Source organism: Bos indicus x Bos taurus, chromosome 7 (genome assembly GCF_003369695.1).
Source record: "Bos indicus x Bos taurus breed Angus x Brahman F1 hybrid chromosome 7, Bos_hybrid_MaternalHap_v2.0, whole genome shotgun sequence".
Taxonomy (NCBI): domain Eukaryota; kingdom Metazoa; phylum Chordata; class Mammalia; order Artiodactyla; family Bovidae; genus Bos; species Bos indicus x Bos taurus.
The window spans coordinates 103,185,255-103,207,897 of record NC_040082.1 but is presented as its reverse complement, the minus strand read 5'-3'; the positions used below and the strand labels follow the sequence as shown (position 1 = coordinate 103,207,897).

The 22,643-nt window shown below is 42.4% G+C and overlaps 1 protein-coding gene across 1 annotated transcript; it reads left to right on the top strand.

Moving 5' to 3' along the window:
• The first annotated feature begins 16,035 nt into the window (after positions 1–16,035).
• LOC113896671 (olfactory receptor 10H1-like) lies at positions 16,036–16,983 on the top strand. The gene has a single exon (XM_027548885.1). It carries the CDS (start codon positions 16,036–16,038, stop codon positions 16,981–16,983), a length of 948 nt encoding a protein of 315 aa, XP_027404686.1.
• Positions 16,984–22,643: the final 5,660 nt, after the last annotated feature.

Genomic DNA, 22,643 nt, shown 5'->3' with positions numbered 1-22,643 from the left:
TGCAATTTTGTACCCCTAAAAACACCAGTCTTACTACTCCACTCCTCTATTTCCTGATAACTACCATTCAGGTCTTTACATGTTTGATTATTTTTTTAGCTTCCAGATGTAAGTGATATATGTTTTGCACGTGGTACTTGTCTTTCTCTTTTTTACTTATCGCACTTCAGTTCAGTCTTTCAGTCATGTCCAACTCTTTGAGAACCCATGGACTGCAGCAACCCAGGCTTCCCTGTCCATCACCAACTCCCAGAGCTTTCTAAAACCTGTGTCCATCAAGTCAGTGATGCCATCCAACCATCTCATCCTCTGATGCTCCTTTCTCCTTTTGCCTTCAATCTTTCCCAGCATCAGGGAAAGGTATGAGCCTTTTCTTATGAGCCAGCTCTTTGCATCAGGTGGCCAAGGTATTGGAGCTTCAGCTTCAGCATCAGTCCTTCCAAGGAACACTCAGGACTGATCTCCTTTAAGATGGACTGGTTGTATCTCCTTGCACTCCAAGGGACTCTCAAGAGTCTTCTCCAACACCACAGATCAAAAGCATCAATTCTTTGGCACTCAGCTTTCTTTACGGTCCAACTCACATCTGTACATGACTACTGGAAAAACCACAGCTTTTACTATATGGACCTTTGTTGGCAAAGTAATGACTCTGCTTTTTAATATATTGTCTAGGTTTGTCATAGCTTTTCTTCCGAGGAGCAAGCTGCAGTCACCATCTGCAATGACTTTTGAGCTCAAGAAAATGAAGTCTGTCACTATTTCCATTGTTTCCCCACCGATTTGCCATGAAGTGATGGGACCAGATCTTAGTTCTTTGAATGCTGAGTTTTAAGCCAACTTTTTCACTCTTCTCTTTCACCTTAATTAAGAGGCTCTTCAGTTCCTCTTCACTTTCTGCCATTAAGGTGGTATCATTTGCATATCTGAGGTTATTGATATTACTCCCAGCAGTCTTGATTCCAGCTTGTGCTTCATCCAGCCCAGAATTTTGCAAGATGTACTCTGCATATAAGTTAAACAAGCAGGATGACAATATACAGCCTTGACATACTCCTTTCCCAATTTGGAACCAGTCCACTGCTCCATGTCTGCTTCTAACTGTTGCTTCTTGACCTGCATACAGATTTCTGCGGAGGCAGGTCAGGTGGTCTGGTATTCCCATCTCTTTAAGAATTTCCCACAGTTTGTTGTGATCCACACAGCCAAAAGCTTTAGCAGAGTCAATAAAGCAGAAGTAGACGTTTTTCTAGAATTCTCTTGTTTTTTCTATGGTCCAACAGATATTGGCAATTTGATCTGTGGTTTCCTCTGCCTATTATTAATCCAGCTTGAACATCTGGAAGTTCTCAGTTCATGTACTATTGAAGCCTAGCTTGGGTAATTTTGATCATTACTTCACTAGCACGTGAGATGAGGGCAATTGTGCAGTAGTTTGAACATTCTTTGGCATTGCCTTTCTCTGGGATTAGAATGAAAATTGACATTTTTCAGTCCTGTAGCCACTGTTGAGTTTTCCAAATTTGCTGGCATGTTGAGTGCAGCACTTTCACAGCATCATCTTTTAGGATTTGAAAGAGCTCAGCTGGAATTCCATTACCTCCACTGGCTATGTTCATAGTGATGCTTCCTAAGGCCCACTTGACTTCACACTCCAGGATGCCTGGCGATAGGTGAGTGATCACACCATTGTGATTATCTGGGTCATTAAGATCTTTTTTTTTTGTATATGTGTGTGTGTGCTCAGTCATTTCAGTCATGTCTAACTCTTTGCAACCCTGTGGACTATAGCTTGCCAGGATCCTCTGTCCATGGGATTCTCTAGGTAAGAATACTGGAATGAGTTGCCATGCTCTCCTCCAAGGGATAATGATGTACATTAACTATAATTCAATTTAAAAATTAGTTATTATCCATAGCCCCAGATAGTCGTTCCCTTACCCAGTTTGCCCTTCCCCTTATTTCCCCTTTGGTAACATCTACTTTTTTCCATATGTACATTTTTGTTTTTGTTAGGTTTTGTTTGTTCACTTATTTGGGTTTTTTGGGGGGGGTTATTTGTTTATTAGTTTTCTAAATTCCTTGTATGAATGAAATTGTATGTTATTTGTCTTTCTCCAGCTGACTTATTTCACTTAGCATAATACCCTCAGTATCCATCCATGATGTCATAGTTGGCAAGATTTCATCTTTTACCAGCTTCCCCAGTGGCTCAGTGGTAAAGAATCTGCCTGCCAACGTAGGCAATACAGGAGATAAGAGTTCAGTCCCTGAGTTTGGAAGATCCTCTGGAGAAGGAAATGGCAACCACTCCAATATTCTTGCCTGATTATCTTGCATAATACCCTCAACATCCATCCATGAAGTCATAAATGGCAGGATTTCACCTTTTAAGGATTATATATATGTATACATACACATATATATACATGTTGGAGGTATTATGCTAAGTGAAATAAGTCAGAAGGAGAAAAACAAATACCATACATTTCACTCATACATGAAATATAAAAAAGAATAAACAAAAATGCCAAATAAATGGACAAACCAAATCAAACAAAAACAAACACATAGATATGGAAAACAGAGTAGATGTTGTCAGATGGGAAATAGTGAGAAGGGAAAATTGGATAAAGGGGTCAACTGTATGTTGATGGATAACAACTACTTTTTAAATTGAATTATAGTTGATGTGAAACATTATATTAATGTAAGTTACAGGTGTACAATATAGTAATTTACAATTTTTAAATGTTATACCCATTTATTCTCATTATAAAATGTTGACTATATTCCCTATGCTGTACAGCATACCCTTATGTTTATTTTATATGTAACAGTTTGTACCTCTTCTTTCCCTGCTCCTGAATTGTTCCTCCCCAAGGAGGCACATGAGTTAAGTATTCACGTAACCAGTAGTTTGTTCTCTACATCTAAGTTGGAGAAACTAAATTTTTGGTGATGAGCACACTGTCAAGGGTCTACTCTACAGAACAGACACGCAATTTTGTACAAATGAAACTTAAAAAGGTGACATAAACATTGTAACAAAACAACACACACATACAAACCAAGCAACGAATTCTTCATGGCTGAATAGCTTGGCCAAGTTATTTAACCTTTCTATGCCTTTGTTTCTTAAACTTGGAAAACTGGGAGGCCATGAATACCTAACTCATGCAATTATTGTGAGAATTAATGATTCACATATACACCTGTTTATATATTAATAATTATAATCTAAGAAGGTTATCAGGATCAGAGTGAGTAGCTTCTTTTTGTTTGTTTGTTTTTTAATTTAAATTTATTTATTTTAATTAGAGGCTAATTACTTTACAATATTGTATTGGTTTTGCCATACATCAACATGAATCCGCCACAGGTGTACACGTGTTCCCAATCCTGAACCCCCCTCCCACCTCCTTCCCCATATCATCCCTCTGGGTCATCCCAGTTCCCCAGCCCCAAGCTTCCTGTATCCTGCATTGAACCTGGCCTGGTGATTCATTTCTTATATGATATTATACATGTTTCAATGCCATTCTCCCAAATCATCCCACCCTCCCTCTTCTACAGAGTCCAAAAGACTGTTCTATACAGCTGTGTCTCTTTTGCTGTCTCGCATACAGGGTTATCGTTACCATCTTTCTAAATTCCATATATATGCATTAGTGTACTGTATTGGTGTTTTTCTTTTTGGCTTACTTCAAGGATCAGAGTGAGTAGTGTCTAAATCAGACAGCATGAACTACTATGCTACCATACAATTATAGTACACAAATAACATACTATAAACATTTTACTACCACTAAAGTTAAGTTAGGGAGGCCTGGCGTGCTGCGATTCATGGGGTCGCAAAGAGTCGGACATGACTGAGCGACTGAACTGAACTAAACTGAAAGTTAAGTTAGAAAACTAAAATAATTTTTTAAAATAACATTATCTTGTACAGAAATAGACATGTAAAACAGTAGAACAGCATAAGTGTCATGGAAAGCCCCATGTGTAAATAAATTTGCTATATTAAAAAGGGTGGCATTGCAAATCAGTGGGTTATTTATTAAACTGTGCTGAGATAATGTTAGCCATTAAAAATAAACTTTATCACAATGGCTAAAATCTGGAATCCTGATAACATTAAACGCTAGCAAGGATGTGGAACAATAGGATCTCTCACTCACTGCAGGGAATGTGAAAAGGCACAGTCATTTAGAACAGTTTGGCTGTGTCTTACAAAACTAAACATACTCTTGCTATGCAATCCATCAATCACACTCCTTAGTATTTACCCAAATACTCATTTCAGTTCACACTAAAACCTACACATGGATGTTTACGCAGGTTTCTTCATAACTGTCAAAACTTGAAGAAACCAAGATATCCTGGAGTGGGTGAATAGATAAATACTGTGAAACATCCAGACAAGAAACTATTATTAAGTGCAAGAAATCCAAACAAACAAACAAAAGTGATCTATCAAGCCATAAAACAATTGAAGAGCCTTTAATGCACACAAAGAAATGAAAGAAGCCCATCTCAAAGGGCTACCTACTGTATAATTCCAACTGAATGACACGGTAGGAAAAGCAAACCCATGGAGAGAGTAAAAAGGTTGGTGGTTGCCAGAGGTTAGCAGTGACAGATGGATAAATAGGCAGAACACAGAGGATGGTTAGGGCAGTGAAAATACTCCACATGGTATAATACTGATGAATACATCTCATTAAACATTTGTTGAAATCCAGAAAATGTATGAGAGTGAAGGACAATGTAAACAATGAACTTTGGTCATGATGGTGTACCAATGTATGTTCAATGATTGTAATAAATATACCACTCAGGTTGAGGATGTTGATAATGGGAGCCCCTGTACATGTTGGGGGTGGGGGGACAGACAGTATATGGGAAATCTCTGTGCTTTCCTCTTCAATTTTGCTGTGAATCTAAAACCATTCTAAAGAAAATAAAGTCTCAAACTGGAGCCGATTATACAGAGTGAAGTAAGCCAGAAAGAAAAACACCAATACAGTATACTAACGCATATATATGGAATTTAGAAAGATGGTAATGATAACCCTGTATACGAGACAGCAAAAGAGACACAGATGTATAGAACAGTCTTTTGGACTCTGTGGGAGAGGGAGAGGGGCTATGATTTGGGAGAATGGCATTGAAACATGTATAATATCATATAAGAAACGAATCACCAGTCCAGGTTCAATGCAGGATACAGGAAGCTTGGGGCTGGTGCACTGAGATGACCCAGAGGGATGGTATGGGGAGGGAGGTGGGAGGGGGGTTCAGGATTGGGAACACGTGTACACCCGTGGCAGATTCATGTTGATGTATGGCAAAATCAATACAATATTGTAAAGTAATTAGCCTCTAATTAAAATAAATAAATTTAAATTAAAAAAATAAGTTGAAACCAAATCTGAAATGTTTGCAACATATTTTTTGTAGATTAAATTTTGAGAGCTTGGCAAACTTCTATGTAAAGATCAGATGGTAAATATTTTCAACTTTGCAGGTCACATATCTGTCACAACTATTTAACTCTGCTATTGTGGCACACACCAGTCACAGCCAATATGTCAACAAATTGTCATGACCACGTTCCAATAAAACTTTATTCATAAAAACAGGCAGTGGACCCACAAACTGCAGTTTTTAACCCTTGAACCTTCAGTATAAAACTATTAGAAGAGACCAAGTAGAAAGTTTCTGACAGGAACCGTATTAAGGCACAAGAAATAGAAGGCAAAGGAAAAAGTTTAGTTGGCAAAATGAGTATTTAGAATCTCTAAGGTGGGAGGGGGGTTCAGGATGGGGAACACATGTACACCCGTGGCTGATTCATGGCAATGTATGGCAAAACCACTACAATACTGTAAAGTAATTAGCCTCCAATTAAAATGAATAAATTTATTTTAAAAAATCTCTAATAATATGCCTGCAAACCAATAAGAACAAAACAATCTTTAAAAAAATAGAGAAAAAGTTTTAAATAGGCAATCAAAAAAGGGAACCCATATGGTTAATAAACAATGGAGATTTTGCAAAAGAATGAAATTAGAACATTCTCTAACACCACAACAAAAATAAACTGAAAATAGATTAAAGACCTTAGGTAAGACCAGGTACTATAAAACTCTTATAGAAAAACATAGGCAGAATATTCTTTGACATAAATTGCAGCAGTATCTTCCTGGATACACCTTCTAGAGTAATGAAAATAAAAACAAACATAAACAAATATAACCTAATTAAACTTAAAAGCATTACACAGCAAAGGAAGCCATAAACAAGATGAAAAGACAAACCACAGGATGAGAGATAATATTTGCAAAAGATGCAGCCAACAAAGGATTAATCTCCAAAGTATACAAACAGCTCATGTAGCTCAACAGCATAAAAAAGAAAAGGAAAAAAAAATTAAAAAGTGGGTAGAAGATCTAAATAGACATTTCTCCAAAGAAGACATAGAGAAGGCCAAAATAAATAAAACATGAAAAGATGCTCAACTCTGCTAATTATTAGAGAAATTAAAATCAAATCTACAATGAGGTATCACCTCACACTGGTCAGAATGTCCATCATTAAAGTCTACAAGCAATGAATATTACACAGAGTGTAGAGAGAAGGGAACCTTCCTACACCATTGGTGAGAATGTAAATTGTGACAGTCTATACAGAGAACAGTATGTATGTTCCTTTAAAAAAAAAAAAATAGAGCTACCATCTGATCTAGCAATCCCACTTCTAGGTATATATTCAGAGAAAACCATAATTCAAAAAATACAGGCACCCCAATGTTCATTGCAGCATTTATAGCCAAGACATGGTAACAAGCTAAATGTACAATGCCAGATGAATTAAGAAAGTGTGAAAAAAAAAAAAAAAGAAAGTGTGGTACATATATATGATGGAGTTTCAGCCATAAAACTGAATGAAATATTGCCACTTGCAGCAACATGGATGCAACTAGAAACTATTATACTAAGTGAAGTAAGTCAGACAGAGAAAGACAAATATTGTATGATATTGCTTATTTGTGGAATCCAAAATATGATACATAGCTCCCCAGATGGTACAGTGGTAAAGAATCTGCCTGCCAGTACAGGAGATGCAGGAGATGAGGTGACAGAGAATGAGATGGTTGGATGGCATCACTGACTTGATGGACATAGGTTTGAGCAAGCTCTGGGAGTTGGTGATGGACAGGGAAGCCTGGCATGCTGCAGTCCATGGGGTCACAAAGAGTCAGACATGACTGAGCTGAACTGAGCTGAAAAAGTGATACAAATGAACTTATTTACAAAACAGAAACAGACTCATAGACTTAGAAAACAAATGTATGGTTACCAAAGGGGAAAGGTGTGGTGGAGGAAAAAATTAGGAGGTTGGGATTAACAAATATATGCCACTATTTATCCTAGAGAAGGAAATGGTACCCCACTCCAGTATTCTTGCCTGGAGAGTCCCATGGACAGAGAAACCAAGAGAATCCCGTAGACAGAGGACAGTCCAAGGGTCACACAGAGTAGGACATGACTGAAGCGACTTAGCATACCACACCACTATCTATATAATAATCAATAAGGACCTACTATATAGCACAAGGGACTCTACTCAAAACTCTGCAATAACCTTATGGGAAACGAATCTAAAAAGAATAGATATACGTATTTAGTTAGTCACTCAGTCGTGTCTGACTCTGCAACTCCATGGACTGTAGCTGGAGTGGATTGCCATTCTCTTCTCCAGGGGATCTTCCCAACCCAGGGATCGAACTCGGGTCTCCTGCATTGCAGGCAGATTCTTTACTGTCTGAGCCACCAGAGAAACCTTGATATATGTATATGTATAACTAAATCACTTTGCTGTACACCTGGATAACACAACATTGTAAATCAGTACACTCCAACATGAAAAAAGTGGAGATTTTTCAACCCAGTAGTAATTAGGGACAAGCAGTTTTAAGGGACAGTTGGAAGTCACTTGACTGCTTGACAACCATATTAGCAAAATTAAGTTTCACACCATCAAGCATTGGTGAGGGTGGGGGAAATAGATCTTCTGACACATGGATGAGAGTGTAAATTAGCACAGTCACTTGGAAGTTTAGCTTGACTATTCTTCTTAAATTTAAGATTCATGTTTCTTATGACATGATTATCTGACTACTTGGTTTGTATTTGAATTAGATAGTGCCTCTTTGTAGTAGAAGATGTACAAAGATATGTACTGTATTATTCCTAATAATGGAGAAACATTAGAAGCAAGCTTAGATCTCTAACACTTGAATGTATACTGCCTATATTTGTGAAACAGCTTTATTAAATTGATTTTATAAAAATGAGGTGTTTCTATAGCAGTGGTTCTCACCTACAGGTGATTTTGTCCCCTAGGTGACATTTGGCAATATCTAGAGGCAATTTTCAGAGAAGGCAATGGCACCCCACTCCAGTACTCTTGCCTGGAAAATCCCATGGATGGAGGAGCCTGGTAGGCTGCAGTCCATGGGGTCGCACAGAGTCGGACATGACTGAGTGACTTCACTTTCACTTTTCACTTTCATGCATTGGAGAAGGAAATGGCAACCCACTCCAGTGTTCTTGCCTGGAGAATCCCAGGGATGGGGAAGCCTGGTGGGCTGCTGTCTATGGGGTCTCACAGAGTCAGACACGACTGAAGCGACTTAGCAGCAGCAGCAGAGGCAATTTTGTCAAGACCAGAGTGGCATCTAGAAATCAAGGATGCTAATCTTCCCAGGTGGCACTAGTGGTAAAGAACCCAGCTGCCAAAGCAGGAGATGAAAGAGATGTGGGCTTGATCCTTGGTCAGGAAGATCCCCTGGAGGAGGAAATGGCATCACACTCCAGTATTCTTGTCTGGAAAGTTCCTTGGATGGAGGAACCTGGCAGACTATGGCCCATGGGGCTACAGAGAGTCGGATATGGCTGAGCACACAGAATACAGTATAGCCCCACCACAAAAGATGATCCATCAGCCCCCAATCTCAACACGGCCAAGGTCAAGAAAACTTGAGCTACATAAACTAACATGAATATCACTCCAAAATACTGAGTAAGAAAGCAAATTACAGAAAGATATCTACAAAACAATCAGACCTGTGTTAAACACACAGTATGAAAAGCAGTCTGGTGGTTCATCAAAAAATTAAATCCAGAATCACTGTATGACCCAGCAATTTCACTACTAGGAATATACCCCCAAAGAAGTAAAAATAATTCAATCAAATATTTGTACACAAATATCCATAGAAACACTATTCACACAGACAAAAGGCAGAATATCATCAGTGTGTGAATGAATACACAAAATGTGGTCAAACCACACAATAGAATATTACTCAGCTATGAAAAGAAACGAGGCACTGATGCTTGCTGCACGATGGGTGAATCTCAAAAATATGCTGAGTATTTATAATCTCAAAAAAAAGCCAGACACTATAGGCTATGTATTGTATGATTCCATTTATTTGAGATGTCCAGCAGAGACAAATTCATAAGGTAAAAAAGCAGATTTGTGTCTTCCACTAATCTGGGGCTAATGACCTGGGGGAGGAGGACTGCTGATGGGATGGGATCTCCCACTTTCAGTTCAGTTCAGCTCAGTCCAGTCACTCAGTCGTGTCCGACTCCTTGCGACCCCATGAATCGCAGCACGCCAGGCCTCCCTATCCATCACCAACTCTCGGAGTTCACTCAAACTCACATCCATCGAGTCAGTGATGCCATCCAGCCATCTCATCCTCTGTCATCCCCTTTTCCTCCTGCCCCCAACCCCTCCCAGCATCAGAGTCTTTTCCAATGAGTCAATTCTTTGCATGATAAAAATGTTCTAGAACTAGATAAAGATGATGGTTATGCAACATTGTTAATGTGCTAAGTGCTACTGAATTGTTCATTTTAAAATGGTTAACTTTATGTTGTGTGAATTTCACTACAAGAATAAAACAAAATAAAAAAGCACAACAAAACCCCACGACACTACTATTTTATGGGCTTGTGTTTGTTCAAGTACATACAGAGGTCTGTATACATACATACAAGTGCATACAGAGGTCTGTAAATATGTCCATCACATTCATCATAGTCATCTTGTGACTGGCCATTGCATGACTTTGAGCCTGATTTACAGCATTTCAATTATTTGATAAGAAGAAAAAATATTTGCATGATAATTTAAAATTAAAAAACAACAACAACAGGCGTTTACTTGGGAAAATAACCTGGAAGGGAAAGAATGAAGCTGGAAAGGTACATTGGGTAGTTTTCTCAGCCCCAGTGGGCAGTGAAAAGGCTGCTTTTCTCCCAAAGTCAGAAGCCAGGGCCCCAAACCCCCCAACTGCAGAGCATTAGACTCTGCTGGAGCCTCTGAGAAGCACAGGGAATCAACTCACCCCTGGAAGGCAGGGAGGGAGGAACAGTGAGGACAGAGTCTCCCTGGGGTTATCCTGTGCCTCACAGGGTTCCTCAGAGTCCTGGCATACCTGTATCAGAGGCACAGGCAGGGACAATGGTACTGCAGTGAGAGGAGGCAACAGGCAGAGAGTAAAGGCAGCATAAATGATGGAAGACAGGCCCAGGTTAAACCCCACTGAGCGGCTGGCATGCTCAGGCTGGCAGGCTCCTTGCCTTGCAGCCCTCCCTGGCAGGGAAACACCACGCCGGGGCCTCTTGCTGGAGTGAAGCAGATGCTGGAGTGAGGCAGATGCTGGAGTGAGGCAGAGGAAAATGCAGAACCTAGAGCTCCAGGTGGGTCACTATCACTCGCTCTCACTTGAGCAGGACAGACCTAAGGAGCCAACACCTGCCACAGACTCAGAGAAGCCACCCTGTTTAGACAACTCCCTGTGCAATCTGAGTCAATGGGGTGGGGACAGCAGTCAAGGCTCCACTTCCCAGTTTCAAGATAATGTGATGATTGCTTTGCAGGACAGGTGAGAACACATAAGCAGAGAGAAAAGAGCTACCACCCCAAGTTGGCTTCCCTGGTGGTGCAGACAGTAAAGAATCCTCCAGCAAAGCAGGAGACCAGAGTTTGATCCCTGGGTCAAGAAGATCTGCTGGAGAAGGAAATGGCTACCCACTCCAGTATTCTTGCCTGGAGAATCCTGTGGACAGAGGAGCCTTGCAGGCTACAGTCCATGGGATCGCAACGAGTCAGACATGACTGAGCGACTAACACACACACCCCACATTACCGAGAACACCTGCCTGAATTTTACCCTCTCTCCTCTTTCTGTCCTGGCCAAAAACCAGAGGTAAAAGGATTGTGGGGAAGTAGAGAAAAGAAATAGACAAGAGAATTTAGGATTGAGGGGCTCTAGTCACCTCCTGGGGGGTGTAAAGTATTAGGGAGCCACCAGGGTAGACAGGTGCTCTGATGGTAAGGAGTCAAGGATGAAAATAGGGAGAGAAAAGGGAAGCAGGAGGTGGCTGAGATGGGAGGGAGGTTGCAGAGAGGGGAACCTAAACAGCTTTATGAGAAGAGAGAGCCAGGATGGGGGCAGACAGGTAAGACAAGATGGAGACAATACAGCTACCTGCGTTTCTCAAACAGGGGCAGTTCTTCTCCCCAGGGGACACTTGACAATGTGTGAGGATACTTCTGATCGTCACAACTGGGAGATGCTACTGCATCTAGAGAGTGACAGGGATGCTGCTCAACATCCTCTAAAGCCCAGGAAGTCCCACAGCCCTACAGCCCCAGCCAGAAAAAAATTATCAACCCCTAAAGTCCCTACTGCTGAAGTTGGAAAACCTGCAGTGGTACATGAGCACAGGATTTGTCCATGTGTGGATTTTGTTCCCTGAGTTTCTGGGTGGGGATCTGGCCCCACTATGAGTTCATCTAAGTGTCATATAGCTGGATTGCACACACTCTCTCCCTCTTTCTCCAGGGTTGCTCAGTTTACTTATAGGAAACCCACTAGGTGTTCTCTTGGTAGATCAATGCCAGGAGACTTCAGTCTACCTCTCTGCTCTCCTGGTCCCATGCCATGGTTCTGTGCCTATTTATTTTAATTTAAAAAAAAATCAATATAATTTAGTTTTTAGAGTAATTTTAGGTTTGCAGAGTATTTAGCAAATACTGCAAAAGATTACCATGTACCCTCTATCTCCCTGCACAGAGATTTCCTTATTATTAACATCCTGTATTGATAAGGTAACTGTATTACAATTGTTAACCCAATACTGACACATTATTATTAACTAAAGCTCACAGCTTACATTAGGGTTCACTCTTGGTGCCGTACATCCTACGAGTTTTAACAAATGCACAATGTCCTGTACCCACCATTATAGTATCATGCAGAAGAATTTAACCACCTTAAAAATCCCAAGTTTTACCTATTCATCCCTTCTACTCTCTCCTTGAGCCCCTGACAACCATCAATCTTTTTATTGTCTCCACAGTTTTCCAGATTGAACAGATACCAGTCTTAGCAGGGTTCTACATCCCCATAATCCCAGAAAATAAATATGCAGACCTGGGCTGCCTCCCCAGGACACGGTGAACTCTTATCTTCTTACAGTTTCTCTCTTTCTTTCTTTGTGGCTGTGGCTTTTGTAATCTTTATTAATATAGAGAGGGAGTGTGTGAATGGTCTGATATGGTGAAGCTAGCCCTGGTCCTGGAAGTAGCCTGGACATTCACTAACAGCCACCAGTAAGTGGTGAGTATAAAAGAGAGGTTGGAAAAGATAGGCATTGGGGTCATTCAGATGCAGATCAGATCCTGGCTCCACCACTCAGGAGCCATGGTCCCTTGGACAAATAGTGTGTCCTCTATGGGACACAGCTGCCACTTCTGTAAAACAGAGATCGTAACAGGTGCCTCACAATACTGGATTAAAGATTTCATAAGAAACATGTAAGCATAAGTGCCACCATCCAACAACTTGTAGCTACTCTCATCAAGAACTGAAAATCCAGTGCCATAGACAATTGTATCTCCAACATGACACATTGTAAGGAAGGTCATGAAAGAGCTAAACTCATGGAGGTTTAAACTTACAGAGGAGTTGTTTTGGAAGCAGACAGGAACAAGTGACTAAATCTGTTTTGGGATGAGATGTTCAGGAAAGCTTTGCAGAGGAGGTGACATTTAAGCTGAGTCTTAAAGATGAACAGGTGTTTGCCAGTTGGAGAAGGAGAAGAACCAAAATCTGGGTAGAAAGACCAGCTAAGTAATTACAATTGTGCTCTCTAGACCACTGGTACTCAACTGGGGGCAACTTTGCTCCCCACAGGGACATGGGCAATGTCTGGAGTTAATTTTGTTTGTCACTACTGAGGAGGAGCTATGGGCATCCAGCTGGTAGAGGCTAGGGAGGCTGCTCTACACCATACAGTGCACAGGATGACCACCCCCTGCCATAGCAAAGGATGATCCAGCACCAAATACTGAGAAAATTTGCACTAGATGTTGGAGAGCTCGGAGAAGTTGAGAGCACAGCCCACTTGATTTTGGTCTCACCCATTCGGCCTCTTCTTGGAGGGTCTTGTTTCCAAGTCACTAACTTTGACTCACCCCCTCTAGGATCTCACAGTGCCAGGAATGAGTGATCCTGGGGACCTATGGCAGATGCTGACCCAGCATGAGGGAAAGAAACAAGCGACTTCAAGGGAGGGAGGCCAGGAAACTCTGGAAACCAGTCATGCTGGGGAATGCAGCCTCCATTCACCCAAGTGTCTGGTCCCCTTGTGTTTTTGTTTTGTTCTCAACCTATCAGAGCTTGATCAAGTATATGAGCCCACTTAAGAGGGTGCTTACTACTTTTTTTCCCCTATTTTGTATTGTGATAAAATACATATACACAACTTAGTGACTAAACAACAGCAACAATAAGTACATATAACAAAATTTACCATCTTAGCCATTTTATAGCATACAATTCAGTGACATTCAGTGCATTCGTGATGTATAAACACCATCTGTCTAGTTCCAGAACCTTCTCAACACCCCCAAAGGAAACCCTAAATCCATTAGCAGTCACTCCAATTTATCCCCTTCCTCCAGCCCCTGGCAACCACTGACATGCCTTAAACCCCTATCTGAATGTTCACAGAAGCATTATTTATCGTGAAAATGTGTAAACAGCCAAATGTCCATCAGTGGGTGAATAAATCAATGAAATGTGATCTGTTGATAAAATGGAACATTGCTCAGCCATAAAAAGAAATGAAGTTATGACAATGCTACAACACGGATGAACCTGGTGTGTGTGGGGGAAGATGCTGAGGGAAAGAAGCCAGGCCCCAACCGCCACAGAGTGTATGATTACATTTAGGTGATTTGTCCAGAGCAGGCAAATCCAGAGAGACAGAAAAGGGATTAGTGGTTCACTGCCATTTAAACTTGACATAGCCTAATAAAAAAAGCACTTAAAATAGATATCCATAAAGATACAATGAACACCCATAAAATTAAGGTTATTTACTGATCACAGACCATATACATTTGTTCACTGAGGGTATTGAGTTAGTTATCATATGAAGTGTCTACTGTCTTCCAGGTCACAGAAAGATCCCTTGGAGAAGGGCATGGCTTCATGGCCTTCTAGTATTCTTGCCTGGAGAATTCCATGGACAGAGGAGCCTGGTGGGCCATATAGTTCACGGGGTTGCAAAAAAGTAGGACATGACTGAGGGACTAATACTTTTCACTGTTTTCCAGGTCACAGTCCAAGAATAACTCTTTGAGTTTGGTAGGGGGAAATGGAGGTACAGAGAGGTGAAGATCCTTGCTCAAGTTTACAGCAGGCCGAGCAGGGGTTCAAACTCAGGTTGGCTGACTCCCTCATTCTTTTTTCAGATGGCTATGTTGCATTGCTCAGAACATACACATGCACATCACAGGATCTGGAAAACAACTAGAATGTTATTTCTACAGTCTCTTGCCTCAGATTTCTAGCATGGGTAACTCTAGAGGAAGAATCTGATTGATTTATACTAAATTAGAGATGCACTTGGTTCAAAGTGTTGTAGACATGGGGTGGGTAGGTCTTGTGGTATCTGAAGCTCTGGGAAGAACAAGATTTATCAGAAGGGAGTAAGTAGCAAAGGCTGTAACCTCTGGTAAAGGAATATTTTCATTTTCAGAGATAACCTAGATGTATCAGTTCAGTTCAGTCGCTCAGTCGTGTCCAACTCTTTGCAACCCCATGAATCGCAGCGTGCCAGGCCTCCCTGTCCATCACCAACTCCCGGAGTTCACTCAGACTCACGTCCATTGAGTCAGTGATGCCATCCAGCCATCTCATCCTCTGTCGTCCCCTTCTCCTCCTGCCCCCAATCCCTCCCAGCATCAGAGTCTTTTCCAATGAGTCAACTCTTTGCATGAGGTGGCCAAGGTATTGGAGTTTCAGCTTCAGCATCAGCCCTTCCAATGAACACCCAGGACTGATCTCCTTTAGGATGGGAAAGGTATAAACTTTGGAGGCAGCTAGCCATGGGTCATGTCTTAACTCTACCATGTTTGACAGCTCACCTCAAACAAGTTGCTTAGCATTTATGCACCCCAACATTCTCAATGAATATTCTCAAGATATTCAAAATGGGGTAATCAAATCAACACCTCCCCCATCACATTGGTAAGAGGATTAAATCTAGGTGGCACAGAGTAGGAGGGTCTCCCTGATGGCTTAGTTGGTAAAAAAATCTGTCTGCAATGAAGGAGATCTGATCTCCTGCAATGGGTTTGATTCCGGGGTTGGAAAGATCCCTTGGCAAAGGGAATGGCTACCCATTCCAGTATTCTGGCCTGGAGAATTCAATGGACAAAGGACAGAGGAACTTAGCAAGTTACAGTCCATGGGGTTGCAAAGAGTTGGACATTACTGAACAACTTTCACTTCACAGAGTAGGAACTCAGCCAATGTCATCTGTCATTTATCAGGAGCAGCCCCTGGGGTAGAGCCAGGAGTGATGGAAGCTGACAACCTCCCTCCATCCAGTAGCTGACCTCTCCACATCACACCTCACTTCAGGAACAGCCTTCATGCAGGGAGCCAACATCTCGGCAGTGACTGAATTCATCCTCATTGGCTTCTCCTCCTTCCCCCACCTTCAGCTGATGTTCTTCCTGCTCTTCCTGCTGATGTACCTGTTCACGCTGCTGGGGAACCTGCTCATCATGGCCACCGTCTGGAGCGAGCGCAGCCTCCACACCCCCATGTACCTCTTCCTGTGTGCCCTCTCCATCTCTGAGATCCTCTACACCTTCGCCATCATCCCGCGCATGCTGGCCGACCTGCTCTCCACCAACCGCTCCATCTCCTACACGGCCTGTGCAAGCCAGATGTTCTTCTCCTTCACGTTTGGCTTCACCCACTCCTTCCTGCTCACTGTTATGGGCTATGACCGCTACGTGGCCATCTGCCACCCCCTGCGCTACAACGTGCTCATGAGCCCCCGAGGCTGCGCCTGCCTGGTGGCCTGGTCCTGGGCTGGAGGCTCAGTCATGGGGTTGCTGGTGACATCTGCCGTTTTCCACCTCCCCTTCTGTAGCTCTAATGTGATTCACCATTTCTTCTGCCATGTGCCTCCTCTAATGAAGCTGGCCTGTGGGGACAACGTCTCTACTGTGGCCAAGGGCGTGGGCCTGGTGTGTATCGCTGCCCTGCTGGGCTGTGGTCTCCTCATCCTCTTGTCTTATGCCTTCATCGTGGCCGCCATCTTGAGGATCCCTTCACCCGAGGGCCGGCACAAAGCCTTCTCCACGTGTGCGTCCCACCTCACCGTGGTGGTCGTGCACTACGGCTTTGCCTCTGTCATCTACCTCAAGCCCAAGGGTCCCCAGTCTCTGGAAAGAGACACGCTGATGGGCATCACCTACACGGCCCTCACTCCCTTCCTGAGCCCCATCATCTTCAGTCTCAGGAACAAGGAGCTGAAGGAAGCCGTGAAGAAGACCTTCCTCAGCAAGCTCTTTCTCCATAGATCCTGAAATGGCAGGTTTTGTAACAGGAGTTGTGGCAGGTAGAGGGACTTCAGTCCATTGTCTTGTCTAAAAAATGGAAGTAAACCTGATGCATTCGTGATGAGACCTTCTGAGTCAGTTTCCTCCCGTTGACTGTGCCTGAGAGCAGAATGCATGAGGGGATGCCCATGGGCTGTGTTGGGGAACCTGTGTACCTAGTGTATCTTCAATGTGTGAGGGAGGGATGCTTGCTCTGCCACAAACAATGACAGAAACAGCAACAGTGATTTCTTGCCTGCTCTGAATCAAGCAGGCTTCCCTGGTGGTTCAGATGGTAAAGAATCTGCCTGCAATGCATGGCTTTCTATGCTTTCAAGACCTCACCTCTTTCATTTATTGTATTTAAGGAAAGGAAAGCATTGTTGATGGGGAAATGGTTTTTCATTTCAAATCTTCACATTTTTGGAGGTACAGTGTCTTCTCCTATGTGTTGCTTTTGTTGGTTGAGCAAATGATATGTCTAAGGATACAAATTATAGAAAGAAGAGAGAAAGGGTCTTAATCTCTCCTTCTAAGATAAGAAATATGAAAGAGATGGAGGGTAATGTGGGAGAGGAAAGATGAAGTGGTGGCTGGTTTGAGAAATATGGGAAGAACAGGTAGAAAAACCAGATTGCTGGCAGTTGATGGGGACCTAAGGGGCTTCCCAGTGGTGCAGTGGTAAAGAATCCACCTGCCAAAGCAGGAGGAGCAAGAAACTCGGGTTCAATCCCTGAGCTGGGAAAATATCCTAGAGTAGGAGATGGAAAACCTCTCCAGTATTCTTGCCTGGAGAATTTCATGGACAGAGGAGCCTGGTGAGTCCATGGTGCCACAAAGAGTCAGATACAACTGAGTGACTGAGCGTGCAAGGGGGATGATGGATCCAGTGACTGGTGAAGAAATTTGGGGAAAGAGCAGGTACATAAGTGGACATTTTATTAGGTTAATAAGGTAGCCATAAAGTACCTAATACAAATCCCTTTTCTACACTCCCTTGAAATCCCCAATGAGAATCCATTTCACTTTCACAGATTGTGAAGTCAGATAGATTGGAAGGATGCATCCACAGGCTGGACCTGCTTCAAGGGAGGAACTCAGGCAGAATCAGGTAATTCCTTTGGGTTCAGTTCAGTCACTCAGTTGTGTCCTACTCTTTATGACCCTATAGACTGCAGCACGCCAGGCGTCCCTTCCATCACCAACTCCGGGAGTTTACTCAGACTCATCTCCATTGAGTCAGTGATGCCATCCAACCATCTCATCCTCTGTTGTCCCCTTCTCCTCCTGCCCTAAATCTTTCCCAGCATCAGGGTCTTTTCCAATGAGTCAGCTCTTTGCAGCAGGTGGCCAAAGTTTTGGAGTTTCAGCTTCAACATCAGTCCTTCCAATGAACACGCAGGACTAATTTCCTTTAAGATGAATTTATTGGATCTCCTTGCAGTCCAGGGGACTCTCAAGAGTCTTCTCCAATGCCACAGTTCAAAAGCATCAATTCTTTGGTGCTCAGCTTTCTTTATAATCCAACTCTCACATCCGTACATGACTACTGGAAAAACCATAGCCTTGACTAGACAGACCTTTGTTGGCAAAGTAATGTCTCTGCTTTTTAATATGCTGTCTAGGTTGGTCATAGCTTTTCGTCCAAGGAGCAAGCATCTTTTAATTTCATGCCTGTAGTCACCATCTGCAGGGATTTTGGAGCCCAAGAAAATAAAGTCAACCACTGTTTCCACTGTTTCCCTTTGGGTTATACTCTGTTTTTAAATCAGACAGTGGACACAGTGAGGTTTGGCAGTTGCCTAAAATCAAGAAACCTGGGAGGTTGATAGATGCAGAATGAGATTGGCTGAGTGAGTCTTCTGAGGCAATGTGTCTCCAACTTGAGGGCACATCAGAGTCAAGCTGCTGGGTCCCACTCCAGGGTGTTTAATTCAGCAGGTGTGGGTTAAGAGGGGTGGCAGGGGAGACTCTAGAATCTTCATTTCGAACAAGCTCCTAGGTGATGCTGAAGTTGGTCTGAGGATGACACTTTGGAAACCACTGCTCTAAAGTTTTCTTAGCTCAAGGAAGAAGCCACATTAAAAAAAATTATTTGTTTATTTTTGTTTCTGCTGAGTTTTTGTTGCTGCCCGTGTGCTTTCTCTAGTTGCTGTGAGAAGGGGCTACTCTCTAGTTGCGATCTGCAGGCTTCTCCTGTTGCAGAGCATGGGCTCTAGGGCACACGGGCTTCAGTAGTTGTGGCACATGGGCTCAGTATCTGGGCACATGAGTCTAGTTGCCATGGCATATGGAATCTTCCTGGACCAGGGATTGAACCCACGTTTCCTGCATTAGCAGGCAGATTCTTAACCACTGGACTACCAGGGAAGTCCAAAGCCACATATTTGAGTTAGAGATAGAAGTAAACTTTCTCTATGTCTCTCTCTTCTCCCTATCTTTCTTCTTCCCTCTCTCCTTCCTTCCTCCCTTTCTTCTTATCTTTTTAAATAGTTATGAAGATAACAGCTTCCCATTTTTTTTGAGAAGATAAGACTTTTTCATTGGAGTATAATTGCTTTGAAATGTTGTGTTAGTTTCTGCTCTACAACAATGTGAATCAGCTATACGTATACATATATCCTTTCCCTCTGAGCCTCCTTCCCACCCCACCATCCCACCCTTCTGCTGCTGCTAAGTCACTTCAGTCGTGTCCGACTTTGTGCGACCCCAGAGACGGCAGCCCACCAGGCTCCCCCGTCCCTTGCCGGATTCTCCAGGCAAGAATGCTGGAGTGGGTTGCCATTTCCTTCTCCAATGCATGAAAGTGAAAAGTGAAAGTGAAGTCGCTCAGTCGTGTCCGACCCTCAGCGACCCCATGGACTGCAACCTACCAGGCTCCTCCATCCATGGGATTTTCCAGGCAAGAGTACTGGAGTGGGGTGCCATTGCCTTCTCCCTCACCCTTCTAGGTCACCACATTTACCATCAGCTATTATTGTCTATAAAAATACTTTTATTAAAATGTAGTTCACATACCATATAATATATCCACATGAAGGTGTGTATAGTCATCACCATACTGAATTTAGAACATTTTCCTCACCTTCAAAATGAACCTGTACCCTTAAGCTATCATCTCTCTTTCCTCCTCTCTTTCCAGTCCTAAGCATCCACTAATCTACTGTCTCTATAGATTTGCCTTATCTGGACATTTAAGATACATGAAATCATATGATATTTATCATTTTGTGTCTGGCTTCTTTCATGTAGCATGTTTTCAAGGTTTATCCATGTCACAGCATGTATTGCTAATTTCATTCCTTTTTTATGGCTGAATAAAGTTGCATTGTTTGGATATATAACATTTTTACTCATCCATCTGTTGATACATTTCTTGGTTGTTTCCACATTTTGGTTATCATAAGTGTTTCTGCTATAAACATTCATGTACAAGTTTTTGGATGGGCCATCACTGCAGATGGTGACTGCAGCCATGAAATTAAAAGATGCTTACTCCTTGGAAGAAAAGTTATTACCAATCTAGATAGCATATTGAAAAGCAGAGACATTACTTTGCCAACAAAGGTCCGTCTAGTTAAGGCTATGGTTTTTCCAGTGGTCATGTATGGATGTGAGAGTTGGACTGTGAAGAAGGCTGAGCACCAAAGAATTGATGCTTTTGAACTGTGGTGTTGTAGAAGACTCTTGAGAGTCCCTTGGACTGCAAGGAGATCTAACCAGTCCATTCTGAAGGAGATCAGCCCTGGGATTTCTTTGGAAGGAATGATGCTAAAGCTGCAACTCCAGTACTTTGGCCACCTCATGCGAAGAGTTGACTCATTGGAAAAGACTCTGATGCTGGGAGGGATTGGGGGCAGGAGGAGAAGGGGACGACAGAGGATGAGATGGCTGGATGGCATCACTGACTCGATGGACGTGAGTCTGAGTGAACTCCGGGAGTTGGTGATGGACAGGGAGGCCTGTCATGCTGTGATTCATGGGGTCACAAAGAGTTGGACACGACTGAGCGACTGAACTGAACTGATGCTTTCATTTTGGAAGGGTATATGCGTAGGAGTGAAAATAATAGGTCACATGATACCTCTATGTTTAATCATGTGAGTAGCTGCTAGACTCTTTATGACAATGGCTGCACCATTTTACATCCCCACCAGAAGCATATTAGTGTTCCAATTTCTCTACATCCTTGCCAACACTTGTTATTATCTAACTTTTTAATTGTAGTCATTCTAATTGTGGTTTTGATAAAACCACATGGATAAAAATGGATATGGTCTTTTTATTGGAGTATAACTGCTTTATAATGTTGTGTTAATTTCTACTGTACAAAGAAGTGAATAAGCTATGTGTGATCAGTCATTTCAGTAGTGTCTGACACATTTGCGACCCCATGGACTGTAGCCTGCCAGGCTCCTCTGTCCATGGGATTCTCCACTCAAGAATACTGGAGTGGGTTACCATGCCCATCTCCCCTTAGGTCCGACCTTAAATGTCACCTCCTCAGGAAAACCTTCCCTGATTTCCCCATACCGAGTCACTACTCCTATTACAAGAACTCACAGCATCTTCTTTCTCTCCTCATAGCTTTTATCACAATTTATCATATGTATACATATTTATTTGGAGAAGGAAATGGCAACCCACTCCAGTGTTCTTGCCTGGAGAATCCCAGGGATGGGGGAGCCTGGTGGGCTGCCATCTATGGGGTTGCATAGAGTCGGACATGACTGAAGTGACTTAGCAGCATATTTATTAAGTAGTATAATCTATAGAAATATTTGTCTAATAGCCACATATTCCTTTCTCAACATGCAAGCATGGAGATCAGGGTCATATCTAATCAGCTCCATAGTGGCATCTAAAAACATACCTGGCACAGAGAAGATAATCAATAAATGTTTGTTAAGTGAATACAGCAGAGTTTATCATCCATAGCACTGTTGACATTTGGGACTGACTCATTGTTTGCAGTGAGGTCTGTTCCATGCATTGAAGGGTGCTGAGCAGCATTCCTTAGCTTTACCGGTTAGTTATTATAGCACATCTCTCTCTCCTTGAGTTGTAACAATGAAAAATGTCTCCAGAACCTTCCAAGTGTCCTCTGGAGTCACTGATGAGAAATGCTGGAGTGCAGAAATGAGGGAAGACCTAGCTGATGCTCCCAAGAGGCAGAGTCATGACTCTTTTGGTGGTTCTTAGCATCTGGTCCATATCTTGGTGAGAACCCTGACATTTCTCTGTGTCTTTTAACCATGGATCATGGAAACTCATCAAAGACAGGGGCTAGCAGACCCATCTCTGTTCTCCCAAAACTAGCTCAGAATTTGACACAAAGAGTGTAATTAATTATTAAATACATTTTAATTTATATTTTATTGAAGGATAATTGCTTTACAGAATTTTGTTGTTTTCTGTCAAACCTCAACATGAATCAGCCACAGGTATACATATATCCCCTCCCTTTCGAAACTCCCTCTCATCTCCCTCCCCATCCCACCCCTCTAAGTTGATACAGAGCCCTTGTTTGAGTTTCCTGAGCCATACAGAAAATTCCTATTGGCTATCTATTTTACTTATGATAATGTAAGTTTCCATGTTACTCTTTCCATACATCTCACCCTCTCCTCCCCTTTCCCCATGTCCAT